The 21,399-nt window shown below is 46.4% G+C and overlaps 1 protein-coding gene across 5 annotated transcripts in view; it reads right to left on the reverse strand.

Annotated features, from left to right (window-relative positions):
• Window positions 1-306: 306 nt before the first annotated feature.
• The window catches only part of PTGR1 (prostaglandin reductase 1), a 107,401-nt gene continuing 86,308 nt past the window's right edge, over window positions 307-21,399 (reverse strand). For all 5 annotated transcript variants that reach the window (XM_088659035.1, XM_088659036.1, XM_035140791.3 and 2 more), the window contains 9 exons: window positions 21,242-21,356; window positions 20,283-20,328; window positions 13,928-13,987; window positions 11,952-12,119; window positions 10,216-10,333; window positions 7,703-7,858; window positions 5,686-5,791; window positions 2,795-2,913; window positions 307-845 (listed from right to left, as the gene is read on the reverse strand). In XM_088659035.1, the coding sequence (XP_088515161.1) occupies window positions 735-845; window positions 2,795-2,913; window positions 5,686-5,791; window positions 7,703-7,858; window positions 10,216-10,333; window positions 11,952-12,119; window positions 13,928-13,987; window positions 20,283-20,328; window positions 21,242-21,356 (999 nt within the window). In that variant the 3' untranslated portion in view covers window positions 307-734. The remainder of the gene's footprint in view (window positions 846-2,794; window positions 2,914-5,685; window positions 5,792-7,702; window positions 7,859-10,215; window positions 10,334-11,951; window positions 12,120-13,927; window positions 13,988-20,282; window positions 20,329-21,241; window positions 21,357-21,399) is intronic.

A 21,399-nucleotide genomic window follows, 5' to 3' on the forward strand; every position in this document is an offset into this window, starting at 1 on the left:
AAGCATCAGCTATGCGCCGTGCCTATCGGTAACAAAGCAAGCAAATTTAGGAGAAAGCAGAGTTTAAAACTTAAGGAAGACAACCTCGTTATGGGTTAGTTTTACATTGAGCTGAATACATGGAGCAAAAATACTCATGGGTATGTTTTACGGGTGGTAGCAACTCTTTTTTTTTTTTTAAGGGCTCAAAACAGTTGTAAGCTGCCGTCAACAAAGACCCCTTTCCTTAGGGTAGGGACAATGTAATCAACATGTTGGCTTACCTAAGCCATTTTTCATTTCAAAATACTTATGTAAACACACACATTAAAAGAATAGCATTTTTTATTATGCAGTGAGGGGTAGAAATCGAGCAATAATTTTGTAACCTCCACTATTGATTGGAAGGAGGGTGTTTTTCAGCATCCTCATGGGGGCAATAAACCCCCCCCCCCCGGCTCATACCAGAAGTTTTCCAGAAAAAAATGGTTACAGGCTGGTAAGGTAACAAAAGAGTGCAGGGGATTCTACACATGCCTCTACCACTCCTTAAAATCGGACACCCTACTTACTACAAATCTTTCCAACACCTAACCTTTGGAGTACGCAGGCTCAGGCTTTCAGCATGATCCAGTTACGTAAGCTGGCATGTTTATGAATGAGCTTTTGGCAGTTAAGACAGACAAGTCTACAAATAAAAGAGGGGGTAGTGATTTATTCTGCCGAACGTCTTGCCAGAGTAAGCCACGTGCCCGTCAAACTTTTAGGACTGCCTTCCCGGTGTTTTCTCCTTTGAGCATTCCCATAAATGCTGCCGGCATATTTTCAAAGCCCTGGGTGACATGTTCTTGGCACTTAATTTCCCCCTGTACAAAACAAAAAATGGGTTTTAGATTTCGGTTTGTTTCTAAACGATCCATGAAAAAGTTTCCGCTTTAATTTACTGTATCGGGGTGGGGGCACTGAGCCAGGTCTATAATAATAATTATAATCATAATATTATTATTTATACCACATCCATCTGCCTGGGTTTCCCCAGCCACTCTGGGCAGCTCCCAACAGAACACTAAAAACAGAATAAAACGTCAAAAAAGTTTTTTAAAGTCAGATACTGTAGTTGTTTATTTCCTTAACATCTGAAGGGAGGGTGTTCCACAGGGTGGGCGCCACCACCGAGAAGGCCCTCTGCCTGGTTCCTCACTTCTCACAGGGAGGGAACCGCCAGAAGGCCCTCGAAGCTGGACCTCCGTGTCTGGGCAGAACGATGGGGGTGGAGATGCTCCTTCAGGTATACAAATGCCAAGGTGCCCCACTTTTCACCTGGGGTAGCAGACACTCCCAACCCTCGCTCTCAATCGGGGGGGGGGGGTCCTTATATCCCCAACTACTGTAGGCTCTTACCCTTCATGGCAGCCAAAAAAAATTCCTTCCTTCCTCCCCCACCCTACCCCCACCAAAAAGTTCTAACTCAGTCCGGTATGGGGAGCTAGCACCTTGGCTCTCATGGTGACCCCTGAATTTGGCTGAAGCCCAAGAGAACCCCCTCTTTGGGGTCAACCTGCCATGTTTTCCCAGTTTGCCTTTTAAGTTGTTGTACAGCAGGGGGCTTCCCACCATGGCCTCCGCTGTCCTCCTGGGACTCTTCACCACAGACTCAAGTACAAAAAAGCCCAACCACAAAGGAGGAGACAACTTTCAAAGCATTTGTTGTACTTTTTTGTCCCGTCAGAAAATCTTATTTCGGTGCCTTTGGGCCAAATGCTTCTGCTAAGGCCAAGGGATTTGAACATTGGGTAGGTGGCAAAATGTACTGTGTGGATCCCTCACAATGAATGCCCGCAATCATTCATTTTACATTTTTGTAAAAGGCTGCACTCAGTGGGTTGGGAGATTTGTAGGTCACGTGATCTGAAAGACAGCTCTTGTTACCTTGGCAAAATGGGATGTAGAAAAATAGAGGGAGGGGAATTAAGCCAATAAAACAGTGCCCTAGCCCCCAAATTTTAAATCCTGTCATCAGTGGCGAAGCTTCATGCTCCGCTACCGGGGATATGGCGTGCGGTGCGCATCCTGAAGGCATGGCACGCCGCCTGTAGGGGTGTGGCGCCTGGCACACGGGGGTGCGGGGCGTGTCCGGAGGGCCCGCCGCGATGGCACCCTACCAGAATAGTGCGAGGGACAGTCCGTTCCCTCCGCACTCTCGTTCCTGAGCCAGTGCCAGTCATTGGATTAGACCTTCCTAGCCACTCTGACATATGTAATTAAAATGCACGGACTTTCAAGAGTCAAAAGGTATAAAATTTCAAATGTTAGTACCTGTCTGTCCCTTTTAGCCAAGCCTCTCCCGCCCTGCAAAGAGGAGATTGTGCTCTCCCTCCCACTCTGCTCAAGATTCATGCCTTCTACTTTTACTTTTAATAGTTATGCCCCCAGTAACCCACATAGACGCCCAATAAGCAGTGGCTTGTAGGCATCAGCTAATGTAGCAATTGGGGCTGGGCGATATCTGGATTTCAACATTGTGATATATTCACCAGCTAAACATTGCAATAAACCGATCACGGGTTTTCCCCGCATCTTGAATTTTGCCGGCGCCTTCTCTGGCGATTCGCTGTCCCAATGGTTTTCAAAAATTACGAAACCGCTATCACAATAGGGACTTCATACCGGTTTTGGATGATGTATTGCCCAGCCTTAACACGCACCATGATATATTGCCAGGTCATAAATTATGAGACCAGTACCACGATATGGACCTGGATCAAGCTTCACCACTCGCAGGTCCAAGGGCAACACAGAACATCAGTCAACTTACCTCTGCAACCCATTTCAACAGTGCTGTCAGACCTTCCTCTTTCCTGTCTGCCCAGCGCTGGACGACAAACCCTTCCATGCACAGCTGGTTTAGGATCATAGTAAGTTGCACATAAGGTCCTGGAAGAGACACAAGAGGGAAAGGGTTAGTGGAATCTGCACGCTACAGCTTTAGCTTCATGTTAGAATCGCACAGTGGGACGGGACTTCGGGTGTCATTTATTCCAACCCCCCGAACTCGGCGCAGGGTGCAAATACTAGTCATGGCTCAGTGGCAGAGTTATCTTGAAGGGTCAATGCCTGGCGTCTCCAGCTGGACTGGCAATTTCCCCTGCCTGAAACTTCAGAGCCACAACCGGTCAGTGTTGACAATACTGAGCAAGACGGGCTAATAGCTTGACTTAGTGCAAGGAGTCTTCCTACATTCCTGTAGCCTTCATGTGAAGCTTCTATCACTGCCTAGGAGACCAAGGCAGTGTGTGAGCTAATTTCTCTTCAACAAAAGAAAAAGGAAATCAATTGCATTTTTCAATACAATCAAGCGTCTTCCACCCCAAATAAATATATCCCATCTTTTCGCAAATCCAATTGAGCAAAGAAATATTTCAGCTGCACATTTAATGCAGGCTTCTCCTAGCTGATAACTTGTTCCCGCCCCCTATTCTTCTTTCCCATCATAATCCAGAGGTGTTTCTGCACTAGGGGTTGGAGCTAGAATAGTTGTGCTTGGTCCCTTCTCACTTCTTGCTTTTTTCAACACCAAATTGCTTTCCTCTTCCGTTTTCCCAGTGCTTCCTCCTGTCTGCTGGAGGAAAAGTTGGGGAAAGGAACCTGTTGGAAGCAGGACGACAGGCAGCCAAGCGGCTGGATCCCCTCTTTCAGTCACCTTGGAACTGCCAAGAGGAAAAAACGCCATCTTTGAGGAAAGCCCAGTTAACCATTGTTCCGCAACTTTCCATTCCGGCAGAGATCACAGAGCTTTCATATAATCCTGTTGCATAGCTCCCCCTAACAGTCAAAATAAGCTCATAGTACTGTAGAACTGGTTTTTGGTTTTTTTAATAAATAAAAAACCCCACCAAAAACTGCCCTCTTCGCCAGTGTGGTGTGGTGTGGTTAAGAGCGGTAGACTCGTAATCTGGTGAATTGGGTTCGTGTCTCCGCTGCTCCACATGCAGCTGCTGGGTGACCTTGGGCTAGTCACACTTCTCTGAAGTCTCTCAGCCCCACTCACCTCACAGAGTGTTTGTTGTGGGGGAGGAAGGGAAAGGAGAATGTTAGGCGCTTTGAGACTCCTTCGGGTAGTGATAAAGAGGGATATCAAATCCAAACTCTTCTTCTTCGTCATTCTTACCAACACCCCTGTGAGGTAGGCTACATTAAAGCACAGCCTCTTGCTTAATTCTGCCCAAACTGTACAGAGCCGTTTTTAACCGAGGTTTCCAGGCCCAATACTCTTTTTCATTACATCCCAACAGCTGAAAGGAATAACCATTGATGCCCATCACAAACCAGCAATTAGCAAATTTCGCTACCACTTCCAAGTGCTTTGCAAGAGGAAGGGTGAGCTGACTTGTAGCAACGGTCCCACTGACTTCTTCAGAAGACTAGGAGCGTTTGGAAACTGCAGTGGGTGGGTGGGTAGAGCCCAGTTAACTCAAGTCTCGCAAACTAGAAGCCCGAGTTTCAATTGCTCGACTGTGCTGCTACGATAAGGGGGAACGCTGACATTATTTTCGAAGCAGCAGCCAGTGGTTTCTAGCTCACTACGGACCTCTTGTGGTGTCGAACTATTCTGCTCCTCAAATATGTATTTCAGAAATGTTGCCCGCATGGCCTTATCAAGCTACACTGAATGCTACTACAGTACTGTATATGAAGGATCCTTGAAAAGATCCAGCAAACGTTATGGCCTTTGTTGTTGTTTGAGCAGGGGCTTCTGCCGTCTACACTCAGGTTGCTTCCACACCCTAACCGTTTAAAACAGAATTGCCATCAACTCACGTTTTAGGGCAAACCCAGGCAATGCCATTGAACCCTTGCATCCCATAGCTTTCTGTGTGTTGTCTTCTTGCAGAGCCCAACTCAAAAGTGATGGTTTTGACATATAAAGCCTTAAACAGCTCAGGACTGCAATACCTCAAGGACCGCCTCTTTCCATATGAACCTACCCGGACCCTGAGATCATCTTCCAAGGCCCTCCATTGTGTGCCATCTCCTCGGGAGATCTGGAGGGTGGCAACACGAGAACGGGGGCTTCTCTGCAGTGGCTCCCCGTCTGTGGAATGCTCTCCCCAGGGAAGTTTGCCCGGCACCTTCATTACACACCTTTAGGTGCCAGGCAAAAACGTTAATTTTGGTTGATCTGTTTGACATCCTATGCCCTTTTTTTAAAAAAGGGTGGGGGGTAATTGGGTTGTTGTTTTTATTTTTATTATGTATTTTGCGATTTTATATCTTGATTTTATTCTGTGAACCGCCTTGAGACCCCCCGGGTATAGGGCGGTATATTAAATAAATAAATAAATAAATAATAATAATAATAATAATAATAATAATAATAATAATAATAAGTTGGAAGGGACTGCAATGGTCATCTAGCCCCAACCTCCTGCAATGCAGGAATCATTTTGCCCAATGTGGGGCTCGAACCCACAACCTTAAGATTAAGAGCCCTGAGCTATTGAACTTTTAATTAAAATTTTCCATTGGCAGCTTCTGGCAGTTGTTTCCCCTGTTAAACATGGCCATGGAATTCCTGAAGAACAGCCCCATCAAATTGCAAAGTGTAACACATGTGTGAGCATTATAAACTTGTGCCTTTATCAGCCCCGTGACCCTTTCTCCCCAGAAGCTATAAAGCAGCAGACAAAATGAAAATACAAGTTTTACCTTTTTGGGGCACTGTATCATTGTACAAGGAGATGGCGCCACACACAGCAATTCTCCCAAATTTCTTCATCTGGCCCAGGGCAACAGTTGAAAACTCGCCTCCGACCTGTTCAGATAAAGACCGTCACAATGTGCCATGATGCTGCAATGCATTGAAACAAACACTATGGGATTTCTGCTACAATTCCCAGCACAAACTGTACATTTCCCAATATTCTTTGGGGGAAACACACTGAATGGGTGCAAGCATGCGTTACTAAATGCATGGTGTGCAAGCATGTGGATTTGACCACAGTCTCGTTCTCTTTTCTCTCTCCATTCAGGCAGGCTGGCCACTTTTAAATGTTTTCTTTCTGGTGCCATCTAGTGGTGCATGTTTGTAAGGAATTCAAAACGTTGTTTGACTAACAACAAGAACAACAACAACAACAACAAATTATTATTATTATTATTATTATTATTATTATTATTATTATTATTATTACCCTGCCCATCTGGCTGGGTTTCCCCAGCCACTCTGGATGGCTTCCAACAGAATATTAAAATACAATAGTCTAGTAAACATTAAAAGCCTCCCTAAACAGGGCTGCCTTCAGATGTCTTCTAAAAGTCTGGTAGTTGTTTTTCTCTTTGACATCTGATGGGAGGGCGTTCCACAGGGCGGGTGCCACTACCAAGAAGGCCCTCTGCCTGGTTCCCTGTAAAAGTTGGCTTCTTGCAGCGAGGGAACCGCCAGAAGGCCCTCGGCACTGGACCTCAGTGTCCGGGCAGAACAATGGGGTGGAGACGCTCCTTTAGCCAGGTCCTTGGAACGGTTGAAGGAGCTAGTTATGTTTATAGCCTGGACAAGGCTATAAACAATTCCCAAAGTTCGCTAGAAACAGGAACTGCTTGTTAAACCGTTTTAGTAACTGTACCTCTGGAGGTCTGGTAAAAACTCTCAGCGCCCTTTACAAATGACAGTATCCAGGATCCTTTGCAGGGAAGCCATGGCTGGTTAAATTGGCTCAATACTGCTTTGAGCGTATTCCGTGGATGGGCCCTCTGAAGTTTTCAAACCAAAAACATTTGCTGCAAGCAGTCTCTCTTATTTCCAGAAAATTGAGCAGGGGAGGAACCTGGCCCCTGCAGTTATGTGTTGGCAAGATCAAAGTGGCAAGTCAATGCAGGTGCTCAAATTATTCTGCGCAGGCTTGTCTTTGCAAGGCAGGCTTCTCTGATTCAGAATACAAATCTTAGCTCTGACACACTGCTCACAGGTGTGGAAGTGGGTGTGGCTCGCTCAGCACCTATACCGTGTGACAAGTATGATCTAGCGGAGATTCCTGGATTTCAGGGTGTTGGACTAGATGACCCTAGGCGATCCCTTTACAACTCTATGATTCATCGCATTGGGGCAGCTTCAGGCTGTTGTTGCTTGCCCAACACCAAAGTTGTTTATCAGCTCCTTTGCTACAGCAAAGACTGTGCACTGGCATAACCTTGCTCTAGCGAGATCAGACCAAAAGCTTTTGACAGCGTCCCACCCCAAAGAAGCACACGATACCAAAAAGCTTTCCTGGAGCCTGCAAGGTCCTAGAAGGCACAATTTTTAGGGGGGTTAACCAGGCGTCCCCATCCTGCCCTGCTTGTTTGTTAGGGGTCTCTGGGACCCAGAGCCTGGGCTTGCATCCACATCCCTGGCCCCCTTGCTAACGGATGCCCAGCCAGCACCAGGGGGACTCGAACGCCAAGGGCCGCACCGGCTGGCTGGGCTCATTCCTGTGCGAGTAGCTGGCACAGTGCAGCCCTGCTTGGCTCCAGCTGCCAAGGGCTGGGCCACGGGCTCCATAAACCCTCCATGCCCCACATGCCCACTTGGCGACATTGGCATCAACGGCTGAGGCAGTGGGTTCTGTTCACCCTCCACACCACACCCCAGTGTGCATGTGCACACGCCATAGGTGCCAGCAGATGGCGCAAACGTCTTCCACATTTCAAGACCGGCATCTGGAGTTGGCGTTCTGTTTGAACTTACGTTGTCAAAGTAGCAATCGTAGCCGTTGGGCGAAGCTTTCTTCAAGGCCTCTTCCAGAGACCCCACCGTCTTATAGTTGAAGGCTTCATCAAAGCCAAGTTCTTTGAGGAAGGCCACTTTCTTGTCCGAACCTGCACAGCCAACCACTTTGCAACCCTGCGAGATCAAGAGAATAAGTTATAGAACGCTTCCTCGTACTACTTGCACCGTTTCAAAACCCATGTGCTTTTCACGCCATTCAGAAAACCATCACAACGCTACACGCTCAAAAGGAAACCGGACCGACGGCTTGCTTCCTGCCATTTCTCATCCATGCTCCTCTTCGGAGCCCTGTAGCGTCCTTAATTCTCCTGAGTGTGCAAGCCGACGAGCCTATGCACGATTAAGAACTCTCTGTCTTCGTCACGGGCAAAGCATCAAGCAGGGAAGTTGTGACAACAACAAGCAAAAGGGCCAAAGGAGATTAACAAAAAACAAAGAATCTCAAGGCACCGGGACAGAAGCCAAAGCGCCAGCACTTTTGTCTCTTCAAGACAACCACGCCTGCAGAAAGAAAAACTCTCTCCTGCCATCAGAGCAAAGCGAACATTGCATGCCAATACACTTTTCCTGTAGCAGCTGGCATGGTGGGGCAGAGATGCCAAGCCACCAGCCCAACCCTGGGGCCACTGGGGTTTATCTGGATAGGACGGGCAGAGGACGCAAGGTGGCTGCAAGGTTGGGCAACCTGTAGATCAGGGTTCAGCAAGGTTTACCGGCCATGGGCCGAATCACTCCCATAGAGATTGTCCGTGGGCAACGCCAAAATTGCATCTGCGCATGCTCAGACGCCGAAAACCGTGCCTGAGCAGAAGCGATTTTCAGCATCTGGACATGCGCAGACATGATTTCCAGTATCTGCACGTGCACAGACGCAATTTCCAGCGCCGCTCAGTGAGCGAGTGGGGGGCTCACCGAGCGGGTGGCTCAGTTCAGGGGCGGCTCGTGGGCTGGTAAAACAGTCTTCGTGAGCTGCATCTGGCCCATGGGCCGCACGTTGGCGACCCCTGCTATAGATACTGTGGCAAAGGCAACCCAGGACTCCTGCTGGCATATCCACGCAGGCCTAACAGGAGCCGAGCACACATGACGCCAGCCAAAATCCATAGCTCCCCGCTGTTTCTTGAGAACTATTCTTGTTTTGGCGTGTTTCCCCTCCGATTTGAAAATACAGGCCGTGGTTAAGCTAAGGTTTGTACGTGTGAACGCCGTCATTGCGCACGTGCAGAAGGCAGCTTCACTGAATAGGTGGGGGGGAGGGTTTGCAGGCTCAGAGAAACCCGGCAATGCTCATCGTGTCACGACACCCTGTGCCTCCTCTCTGGCGTCTGCCCCAAAGGAAAAATGCGACTGGAAACGCAGTGCAGGTAAACAACGTCACTAAGATGCTAACATGTACCTAAACCCACAACTCTGCCCCATCATACCAGCCAATATTGCACCTTTCTTGAAGAATACGCACACAGAGAAGAAGAAGAAGAAGAAGAAGAAGAAGAAGAAGAAGAAGAAGAAGAAGAAGAAGAAGAAGAAGAAGAAGAAGAAGAAGAAGAAGAAGAAGAAGAAGAAGAAGAAGAAGAAGAAGAAGAAGAAGAAGAAGAAGAGGAAGAAGAGTAGTAGTAGTTTGGATTTGATATCTCGCTTTATCACTACCCGAAGGAGTCTCAAGATGGCTAACATTCTCCTTTCCCTTCCTCCCCCACAACAAACACTCTGTCTGTGAGGTGAGTGGGGCTGAGAGACTTCAGAGAAGTGTGACTAGCCCAAGGTCACCCAGCAGCTGCAAGTGGAGGAGCGGAGACACAAACCCGGTTCACCAGATTACGAGTCTACCGCTCTTAACCACTACACCACACTGGCTCCCAACTCAACGCCACTGTCAAACTGGCCTAACAAAGGGTAGCCCTCCCCCAATTTCCACCTGGATTCCATGTCTGGATTCTGAATAATTCACAGAGTGATTATTAAAGGGGAAAATGCCTTTCAAAAAGGTTTTACCTTGCAAGTAAGGAACGTGCACACACCTTTTTTTAAGGGTTAGGGTGGATAGATCACAGGAGTTCTGTCCTACTTTCTCTGTCGCACAAACATCACATCACATTACACACATTGCTTTTTTTAAAAAAAAAAATTATCAAGTCTCTAAAGATAGTCAGTAACACTTATCATACAGCAGGGCGGCCATACGTCCAGAATTTCCTGGACACATTTGGGATTTGTCTGTCGAAAATAGTGTTGGTTAAAATGTCCAGGAAAACCCAAATGTAAGGCAGCACACGTTGGAAGTTTTGATGGGGAGGGGGGCGGAGATTTTTTGGGGGGGAGGGAGCTCAACAATAATTTTGAAATGTGGCAACCTTTGAAATATGGCAGACTTTATTTCTTCCTGACTTCCCACCCCTTCCTCCAAGTCCCCCCCCCCCCGTCTGTTCTGCTCTGGGCCCATAATACCAACATGTCCTTCCACGGCCGCTTACCTTTATTTTTGCAATCTGCCTGGCCACACTCCCCACAGCCCCAGCTGCAGCGTTGATCAGGACAGTATCTCCTGGTTTCGTTCGGCAGATCTCAAGCAGCCCAAAGTAGGCAGTGAGCCTGGGAGGGGCAGAGGGGACGGAGGGAGAAAAGGTTAGCTTGTCAAGGATGCTGAAGAGAGCATGGCATCCTTCTCACGCCAAACCTCCCCGAGCTGCTTTGCAAGGCTGGTGCTGCTCTGGCATCAGGGGCAAGGATTGGCCTGGCATGCAGTGGGCTCTGCTTGACTTCTCCACCCCCAGTGCACACGGACGCCCCGGGTGCCATTAAAAAGTTCTGCCGCTAGGAGGAAGAAGAGCAGCTGGGCATGGAGGCCGAGCTGCCATGCAGCACCTGGTCAAGGTAAAGGGCCCCTGGACGGTTAAGTCCAGTCAAAGGCGACTATGGGGTTGTGGCACTCTTCTCGCTTTCAGGCCGAGGGAGCCAGTGTTTGTCCAAAGGCAGCTTTCCAGGTCATGTGGCCAGCGGCGGTTCTGGCACAACGGGACACTGACAGAAGCCAGAGTGCACGGAAAGGCAGTTTACCTTCCTGCCGCAGTGGTACCTATTTATCTACTTGCACTGGCATGGTAGGTAGGCAGGAGCCGGGACAGAGCAATGGGAGCTGGGATTAGAACCGCCGACCTACCGATCGCCAAGCACAAGGGGTTCAGTGGTTTAGGCCACGGCGCCACCCACAGCACCTGGATGTCACATGTGATATCTGCCCCCCCCAAGTCAGTGCACCTGCAACCAAGTCATGGTCTGGCCTCTACTTTTCAATGGCTCAGACTCATAGCTGCCAAGTTATCCCTTTTTTTAAGGGATTTTCCCTTATGCTGAATAGGCTTCCTCGCGAGAAAAGGGAAAACTTGGCAGCTATGCTCCGACTGTTCCAGCTGTTGACCTCCCTGCCTTCTGGCCTTCGAATACCATTGGGCACCAGCTACCGCTGCCCCCCATCTAAGGGTTCTTTGAAGGCCTCCCCCCAAACAGAGACAGTGCCCCTGGGAGAGGCATTCTGCCTACGCCCAGGTTTTTTGTTTGCAGGGGAGAAGGTGCCAGCAGAAGTAGCTGAGTAATTTTTTTAAAAAATAAATAAATGATGGTGGACATTACGGGGGGCAGGTTTGGGTGGTGGGGGCAGAACCTCAGTTAATGGACTACTTTAAATGTTTTTCAATGGCTTTTGTGGATCTGGAGGAGGAGGAGGAGGAGGAGGAGGAGGAGGAGGAGAAGAAGAAGAAGAAGAAGAAGAAGAAGAAGAAGAAGAAGAAGAAGAAGAAGAAGAAGAAGAAGAAGAAGAAGAAGAGAGTTTGGATTTGATATCCCGCTTTATCACTACCCGAAGGAGTCTCAACGCGGCTAACATTCTCCTTTCCCTTCCTCCCCCACAACAAACACTCTGTGAGGTGAGTGGGGCTGAGAGACTTCAGAGGAGTGTGACTAGCCCAAGGTCACCCAGCAGCTGCATGTGGAGGAGCGGAGGCGCGAACCCGGTTCCCCAGATTACAAGTCTACGGCTCTTAACCAGTACACCACACTGGCTCTCTGCCCCCCGCCCCCCACTATGCAACCACGCCTATGCTCTCTCACATTTGGCACAAGCGCCACGATGCAGTGGTGCGCAAAAGTGAGTGGAAGCCGCGCAATTGAAGCTCACCCCCAAAGCCTCGGGGCCACTTCTAAGGTCACTCACCCGGGCATGCCAATAGCTCCGAGAGCCAGAGATCGGGGCAGCTTTTCCGGCCAGCCAGGCAGCATGAGCGTCAGCCCTTTGCTCGTGGAGATGAAGTGAGTTGTCCAGCCTGAATTCGCTATGACGAAGGACCCCACAGGGTAGGTGGGGCACTTGCTTTCCAGAACCCTAGATATATTTTAAAAAGCACACCTGAGTCAGCAAAACTGTTCTGCGTACAGCAAAGTCAAAGCAGGTTTTGTCATTTATTTCTAAACAGGTATCAAGCACTGCAACGATAGACTGTGCAGAGAGAGGTACCAGAGAGGATTTATTTATTTTTGCATAGAATCAGCAACATGCTTGCCAAAGATGGGACATTGATAAAGGTCCCCCATCTGCTCTACAGACTTAATGCAGTGATGTACCATAGTAACAGATTCTGCCAAAGAATTGTGGGAACTGTAGTTACCGTATTTTTCGCTCCATAAGACACACTTTTTTCCTCCTGAGAAGCAAGAGGAAATGTCCGTGCGTCTTATGGAGTGAGTGCGTGGTCCCTGGAGCCGAATTGCCCAGGGGCGAAAAGCAGATCGTGCTTTTATTTTTTATTTTTTAAGAAACAGCTAAAGGCTAACAAGAGGGAAAGAGAGTGTTGAAAGGAACCTGCTCAGCAGCTGATTGCAAGAGATCAGGGAGGGAGATAAGGGAGCTATCTCCCGTCCCGCCCCGCCCCCTTGCCCAGGCCTCCGTTGTTGTCTGCAGAGAGAGGCTGTTTGTTTCCCCAGCGATATGTGACTGGCTGATTAGATTATCTGTCTGGAAACTGTAGAAATGGGTCCCTTTCCTTTCCTAGAGAAGCTGCAGAACTGTGAGTTGAACCCCATAAAAACAGGATTTCCCCCCCTTTGCAAGGTAAGCTCAACAACTTTGAGCTGATCCTCAAAAATGGAGCTTCCCCCTTTGCAAAAAAGATGCACAACTGTGAGCTGATCCTCCCAAAAACGGGGCTTTTCCCATTTGCAAAAAAAGCTGCACAACTTTGAGCTGATCCTCAAAAAATGAAGCTTTCCCCCTTTGCAAAAGAAGCTTCCTCAAATATTTAATGGGGGGGGGGGCAAAGGCACCTAGGCCTCTAGAAGTTGGCTGCTATGCTTAGGACAATTCAAGAAAGCAAAATATTTTTTTTCTTGTTTCCCTCCTACGGTAGGGAAACTACCATACGGTAGTTAAGAATGCTGAGGATTATTAGCTGAGAGTTCTTCCCTCCACAGAGCTAGAATTCCCAGAGAGGTTTAACCATCACTTCCTCTTCCCAAAATTCTTCAGGGAAAATCACATACAATACAGACAGGTCTCCTGACACTCCGGTAATTGGCTGCAGCTCAGCAGGAGAGCAGATGTCTTGGTTGCCCTAGGCCCAGGTTCAACTCCTCCCATTTCCAGCTAGGATTGAGAAAGGCAGGGCTGTCTGAAGCTCTGGGGAGCTGCCACTACTGGGTGTGGACTGTACTCAGACACCAGAATCATTCGTTTAAGGCAGGAAGCTGCCAACGTTTCTAATCACCACAAATCTACTAAAATACAGTGCTTTTTTCTGTTAAAAATGTTTAGGGGGTACTCAAGAAAATCACCATTTAATAGTTCAAATCAGTGAAAATAAATATAGTAAATGGACAAAAGTACAAAGATTCACAAAATGTTTAGGGGTATGCGTCCGCCTGCGTCCCCCCAGAAGAAAAGCACTGCTAAAATATAATCTGTTCCCTGAAATCTTAATTGTTTCCATTCTATTTCTTTTCCTCTCTCACACGCACACATGCTTGTTTAAAGAACTCGACCTTTAACATTTGCAAGTGCAAGAGATATGCTAGAACTACTTTATATTAACTAAGACTCAATGATAATAGCAGCAGCAACAACACAGCTGGCAACATCAGCAAAATCTATTCAGAGAGAGGGGGGGGAGAGAGAGAGAGAGAGATGGAGGATCTTACTTTGCAACTTGGGATCCCATCATGGTATCCCCTTCCTTCAGATGTAGCCTGCTGTATGGTCTGCAGAGAACAAAACAAAACACACCAACAAGACAGGCTTGTCAGAGAATGCCTTTGCAGGAATGGGAGCAATTTGCACCGACAATCGGGATTCGAACCCAGAACCAGCCTTTTTACTATGCTTCTTGTTTTTTTGCCTTTATAAACTTTTGATAACCACGACCGCTTCAAAACACAAGAGCCTGCAACAAGAGGCGTGCAATCCAAGTCAATGTTTTCGTTATGGTTTATAGCTCGGAGTTTGCCAACTGACCAGAGCAATGGCCTGGCCTGCTCCGGTGCGGTCAACAACCACCTGGAGAGCAGAACCACAGAACAACTCATGGATGAATTTTACAGTGTCTGCAGATAAACATTCTAAACTACCAGCGTCTGCAAAGAAAAGTTGCTATTAAAGGCACAGGAGTAGAGGCTGGTAAGAATTAACAACCCTACTTGTTGGCAAAAGCAACAGAAATGAAATACTAATGGCAATATAATCCATGGGTGATCAAGACCACAAAGGGGACAGAATAATTTGTTAACAATGGGCAGTCAGTCTATAATTTTCCACAAGGAACTTTCTCTACAGTGTTTGAAATTTCATAAAATTGCCTGTTGACGTTCTTCAAAAACGTGTCATTATATAGTGAAGTAGGTTCAGCTACTTCCTGGCCATGGGGTGCCTTATCTCAGCATTTGAACGTGTGTTTTCATCTTATCTTATATTTTTAATGATAAATTGCTCATAGGAGAATTCCGTACAGGGATTTCAAATCTTTGGGGAAGAATATCCTCATGGAAATATGAAGTCGGGGTCTGTGGTGACAGACTCATCCTCTGGAAGCTTACACCAATTTACTGTTAAAACTCTGCTACAGAATAAGTTCTCAAGGGAAGACAAAAGCTGGGCTTCAACAGAGTGCTCAACCACAGATTCAGCTGCTCTTGGGCTCACACTCTCAGTTTCCTCTTTCCTCGTGGCTGTGAAGAAATTAGAAACTTCTGCTTTTGAATAACTGTGGTTTGCTCCAATGCCTGAAACCTTGCCTGTACTTTCAATGGGAAAATAAAAAAAATTCCTTCAGTAGCACCTTAAAGACCAACTAAGTTTATATTTTGGTATGAGCTTTCGTGTGCATGCACACTTCTTCAGATACACTAGAAACAGAAGTGTCAGACCCTATATATATACAGAGGGTGGTGGGGGTGGGTGATGGGCTGATGGGAGTGGTAAACCTGTAGATGGCTGTTAATGGCTGCTGATGGCTGCAATTAGTCCTGGGCTGAGGTGCTAAAGAGAGCTTGATCATGCATAATGAGATAAGAATCCGATGTCTCTATTCATCCCAGGTGCTTCCATGGTTTTAAGCTTGGTAATGATTTCCAATTCAGCAACTTCTCTTTCCAGTCTGTTCCTGAAATTTCTCTGTAATAAAACAGCTGCTTTGAGATCTTGTATAGAATGTCCTAAGCTGGATGTGGTCAAAAATGAGATGACAAGAATAAATATCGACATCCTGGGCATCAGTGAACTAAAATGGAAGGGAATGGGTGAATTCAGTTCGGGTGACTATCATATCTACTACTGTGGGCAAGAATCCTGTAGAAGAAATGGAGTGGCCCTCATAGTCAACAAAAGAGTGGCAAAAGCTGTGATGGGATGCAATCTCAAAAATGACAGAATGATCTCGATACGAATCCAAGGCAGACCTTTTAACATCACAGTAATCCAAGTTTATGCACCAACTACCGGTGCTGAAGAAAGGGAAATTGACCAATTCTATGAAGACCTACAACACCTTCTAGAAATGACACCAAAGAAGGATGTTCTTCTCATTACAGGGGATTGGAATGCTAAAGTAGGGAATCAAGAGATAAAAGGAACAACTGGCAAGTTTGGCCTTGGAGTTCAAAATGAAGCAGGGCAAAGGCTAATAGAGTTCTGTCAAGAGAACAAGCTGGTCATCACAAACACTCTCTTCCAACAACACAAGAGACGACTCTACACATGGATATCACCAAATGGGCAGCATCGAAATCAGATTGATTATATTCTCTGCAGCCAAAGATGGAGAAGCTCTATACAGTCAGCAAAAACAAGACCTGGAGCTGACTGTAACTCAGATCATCAGCTTCTTATAGCAAAATTCCAGCTTAAACTGAAGAAAGTAGGAAAAACCACTGGGCCAGTAAGATACAATCTGAATCAAATCCCTTATGAATACACAGTGGAAGTGAGGAACAGGTTTAAGGATTTAGATTTGGTGGACAGAGTGCCTGAAGAACTATGGATGGAGGCTCGTAACATTATACAGGAGGCAGCAACGAAAACCATCCCAAGGAAAAGGAAATGCAAGAAAGCAAAATGGCTGTCCAACGAGGCCTTACAAATAGCGGAGGAGAGGAGGCAAGCAAAATGCAAGGGAGATAGGGAAAGATACAGGAAACTGAATGCAGATTTCCAAAAAACAGCAAGGAGAGACAAGAGGGTCTTCTTAAATGAGCAATGCAAAGAAATAGAGGAAAACAATAGAATGGGGAAAACCAGAGATCTGTTCAAGAAAATTGGAGATATGAAAGGAACATTTCGTACAAAGATTACCATAATCAAGGACAAAAGTGGTAAGGACCTAACAGAAGCAGAAGACATCAAGAAGAGGTGGCAAGAATACACAGAGGAATTATACCAGAAAGATATGGAGGTCTCGTACACCCCAGGTAGTGTGGTTGCTGACCTTGAGCCAGACATCTTGGAGAGTGAAGTCAAATGGGCCTTAGAAAGCACTGCTAATAACAAGGCCAGTGGAAGTGATGATATTCCAGCTGAACTATTTAAAATTTTAAAAGATGATGCTGTTAAGGTGCTACACCCAATATGCCAGCAAGTTTGGAAAACTCAGCAATGGCCAGAGGATTGGAGAAGATCAGTCTACATCCCAATTCCAAAGAAGGGCAGTGCCAAAGAATGCTCCAACTACCGCACAATTGCCCTCATTTCACACGCTAGCAAGGTTATGCTTAAAATTCTACAAGGCAGGCTTAGGCAGTATGTGGACCGAGAACTCCCAGAAGTGCAAGCTGGATTTCGAAAGGGCAGAGGAACCAGAGACCAAATAGCAAACATGCGCTGGATTATGGAGAAAGCTAGAGAGTTCCAGAAAAACGTCTACTTCTGCTTCATTGACTATGCAAAAGCCTTTGACTGTGTCGACCACAGCAAACTATGGCAAGTTCTTAAAGAAATGGGAGTGCCTGATCACCTCATCTGTCTCCTGAGAAATCTCTATGTGGGACAAGAAGCTACAGTTAGAACTGGATATGGAACAACTGATTGGTTCAAAATTGGGAAAGGAGTACGACAAGGTTGTATATTGTCTCCCTGCTTATTTAACTTATATGCAGAATTCATCATGCGAAAGGCTGGACTAGATGAATCCCAAGCAGGAATTAAGATTGCCGGAAGAAATATCAACAACCTCAGATATGCAGATGACACAACCTTGATGGCAGAAAGTGAGGAGGAATTAAAGAACCTTTTAATGAGGGTGAAAGAGGAGAGCGCAAAATATGGTCTGAAGCTCAACATCAAAAAAACCAAGATCATGGCCACTGGTCCCATCACCTCCTGGCAAATAGAAGGGGAAGAAATGGAGGCAGTGAGAGATTTTACTTTCTTGGGTTCCTTGATCACTGCAGATGGTGACAGCAGTCACGAAATTAAAAGACGCCTGCTTCTTGGGAGAAAAGCAATGACAAACCTAGACAGCATCTTAAAAAGCAGAGACATCACCTTGCCGACAAAGGTCCGTATAGTTAAAGCTATGGTTTTCCCAATAGTGATGTATGGAAGTGAGAGCTGGACCATCAAGAAGGCTGATCGCCGAAGAATTGATGCTTTTGAATTATGGTGCTGGAGGAGACTCTTGAGAGTCCCATGGACTGCTAGAAGATCAAACCTATCCATTCTTAAGGAAATCAGCCCTGAGTGCTCCCTGGAAGGACAGATCGTGAAGCTGAGGCTCCAATACTTTGGCCACCTCATGAGAAGAGAAGAATCCTTGGAAAAGACCCTGATGTTGGGAAAGATTGAGGGCACTAGGAGAAGGGGACGACAGAGGACAAGATGGTTGGACAGTGTTCTCGAAGCTACGAACATGAGTTTGACCAAACTACGGGAGGCAGTGGAAGACAGGAGTGCCTGGCGTGCTATGGTCCATGGGGTCACGAAGAGTCGGACACGACTAAACGACTAAACAACAACAACAACAACAACAACAACATAGAATGTCCTGGGAGATTGAAGTGTTCTCCTACTGGTTTTTCAGTCTTATGGTTCCTGATGTCAGATTTATGTCCATTTATCCTTTGGCGTAGGGTTTGGCCTGTTTGTCCAATATAGAGAGCTGAAGGGCACTGTTGGCATTTGATGGCATACACAATGTTAGAGGATGAGCAATTAAATAGTCCTGAGATGGTGTGTTGGATGTTGTTGGGGCCAGTAATGATGTTGTCCGGGTGTATGTGGCAGCAAAGTTGGCATCTGGGTTTATTGCAGGCTCTGGTACCAGTGTCCATGTTAAGTCTGGTGGTTGTATTATTGTGGGTGAGGAGTCGTTTAAGATTGGGTGGCTGTCTGTAGGCAATGAAAGGTCTTCCTCCCAGAGCTTGAGAAAGGGAGCGGTCATTGTCCAGGAGAGGCTGTAGATCTCTGATGATGCGTTGTACTGTTTTAACTTGGGAGCTGTATGTGATGACTAGTGGTGTTCTGCTATTTTCTTTTTTGGGTCTGTCTTGCAGCAAGTTCTCCCTAGGTATCAGTCTGGCTCTGTTGATCTGTTGTTTAACTTCATCAGGTGGATATTTTAGTTCTAAAAAGGTTTGCTGTAGATCTCTTAGGTGAGATTCTCTGTCTGTAGAGTTGGAACAGATACGGTTGTAACGTAGGGCCTGGCTGTATACGATGGATTGTTTGGTATGTTTGGGATGGTAGCTAGAAGAATGTAGATATGTTTGTCGGTCAGTTGGTTTTCTGTATAAGGTGGTGTCTATACGTCCATCCTTTATTTTTATAGTAGTGTCCAAAAAATGTGTTTCTTGCATGGATTGGTTCATTGTTAGGTTGATGGTGGGGTGAAAGTCATTGAATGTCTGGTGGAAGGTTTCCAGGGTCTGTTGTCCATGTGTCCAGATAATAAAAATATCGTCAATGTATCGTAGGTACAAGAGAGGTTTGAGTGGGTAGGAGTCTAGGAAACGATGTTCTAAATCTGCCATGAAGATGTTGGCATACTGTGGGGCCATGCGGGTGCCCATGGCTGTGCCGCTGATCTGGAGGAACAGGTCATCACCAAATTTGAAGTGGTTGTGGGTAAGGACAAAGTGGCAGAGTTTGGTAGCAAAGTCCGCTGTGGTTTTATCTGAATAAAGTGAACTTTCAATGGGAAAGTTCACTTCAGGTTAAGTACGCTTCAGTTAAAGTACAGACTTCCAGAACCAATTACACTCATACTTCGGGTTAAGTACGCTTCAGGTTAAGTACTCCGCGGACCGTCTGGAACGGATTAATCCACATTCCATTACTTTCAATGGGAAAGTTTGCTTCAGGTTAAGTATGCTTCAGATTTCTGGAACCAATTGTGTAATTAAACCGAGGTACCACTGTATCTCCTGCTCTGAGGTGTAGCAACCTGATCCTGTCCCATGTGGAAGCTGCATGGGAAGTGTGTGGAAGATGTGCTGACTGATTTTGATTGGTTCTTTTGAATTCTGTGGTGTAATTCTTTTGTGGAATAAAGTAGCCTGGGGAGATTGTGAAAGACCGCCTTTCTCTCTCTCTCACTGCTCCCCCAGAGCTTTGCCGGTAAAAGTCTCTGTCTTTCTTTTCTTTTTACCCCATTCCTCCATGAACTCATGCAAACCCAAAAATGTTTTGGGACTACAACTCCCATCATCCCTTAGCTAACAGGACCAGTGGTCAGGGATGATGGGAATTGTAGTCCCAAAAACGTCTGGAGGGCCGAGTTTGGGGAAGCCTGGTTTTGAGCAACACAGCAAGTTTTACTAACTTTCCAAATCCGAAGTGAAAGATTCCGAACTCTTCTTGATGGCCACAGCGACAAAGGAGCGTGCGAGAGCCTAAGGTTTGCTGTGGGGCTCATTTACATAATGCTAAACTATGGTTTTGTCTTGCATCCAAACCGGCCCAGAGTTAACAATTAGCAGGGAAATCTAGGCAAAAGGTATAGTCAAGCTGTACTGCACTTTCAGGGTTATACTTCAATGGGTAACTCCAACAAAAAGAACAATACTGTACCTCATATATGGGTCAATACTGAGGAACACAGATTCGAGCAGCACCTCTGAAATACAGAATAAGATAAAGTAGATTAAGGGACAAACTTGACCACAAATTGGAGACCCGTGAGACAATCTCAGTCTCTTGAATTCTTTTTTTAAAAATAGTCATCATGGGAGGGGAGAACCAGATAGAGTTGGGGCATTTGAAAGAAATTGGGCTGTGATCCAAGACATGTTTACTCACTAGTAAGTCTTACTAAGTTCGAATCGTAGAGTTGGAAGGGGACCAAGCGGTCATCTAGTCCAACCCTCTGCAATGCAGGAGTCACAGTGAAAGAAACCCTATTCAGTGGCATAGCACGGGGAGCACAGGGGCGGTTGGCCCGGTTGCAAAATGGTTAGGGGCGCAAAATTTCAACACCTGGTGCTACCTGAATACAGCTTTACACTTCTGTCACTGGATGCCGTTGAAAAGAAGCTTTTCCATGCAAACTAGGACGTGATCTCTCCAGACAATGACTCTTCTTTCCCTATCTCTGCAGCTGCAAACTCCTGGGTGACGTGGATGCCATTAGGTAGTTGAATGTGCATGCATACTCTATCAATTTCCCTCCCTCCCATCCCCTCCATGTGGCCCGGGGCACTGTCAACCCAAGCTACACCACTGCTCCTATCCAACCTCTGTTTAAAAACCTCCAGTGAATGAGAGAGTCTACCACCTTCTGAGACAGTTCATTCCATTATCAAACAGCTCTTTTTACCTGTCCTATTCTCTAGAGCAGAATACAAGCTTGCTCCACCTCCCTTGGAATCAAATGCAATGAAAATCATTTCTTCTTAGAAAATCTTCCACAATGCATCTTATTGAGATTCATGTTCTGATTGGGTGGGGGGGCAAAACAATGAGTCACTGGATCCACCCCCTTCCGTTTATTCACATAAAATTTTGAGTATGAAGGCAAAAATTCCTCTTACCTCCATCCTTCAGTGCCGGTAGTTCCACCTCTTTCAGTTCAAAATCACTGTGCTTAGGAAATCCCTCAAAGTGCTTCTTCAAGATCCAAATCTTCGCACGCACCATCTTCACGTCCTGAGTGATCAAGTAAGATCATACAAAGTTATAAACCATTAGA

Source organism: Zootoca vivipara, chromosome 15, assembly GCF_965207765.1.
Source record: "Zootoca vivipara chromosome 15, rZooViv2.hap1.1, whole genome shotgun sequence".
NCBI classification, from domain to species: Eukaryota; Metazoa; Chordata; class Lepidosauria; order Squamata; family Lacertidae; genus Zootoca; species Zootoca vivipara.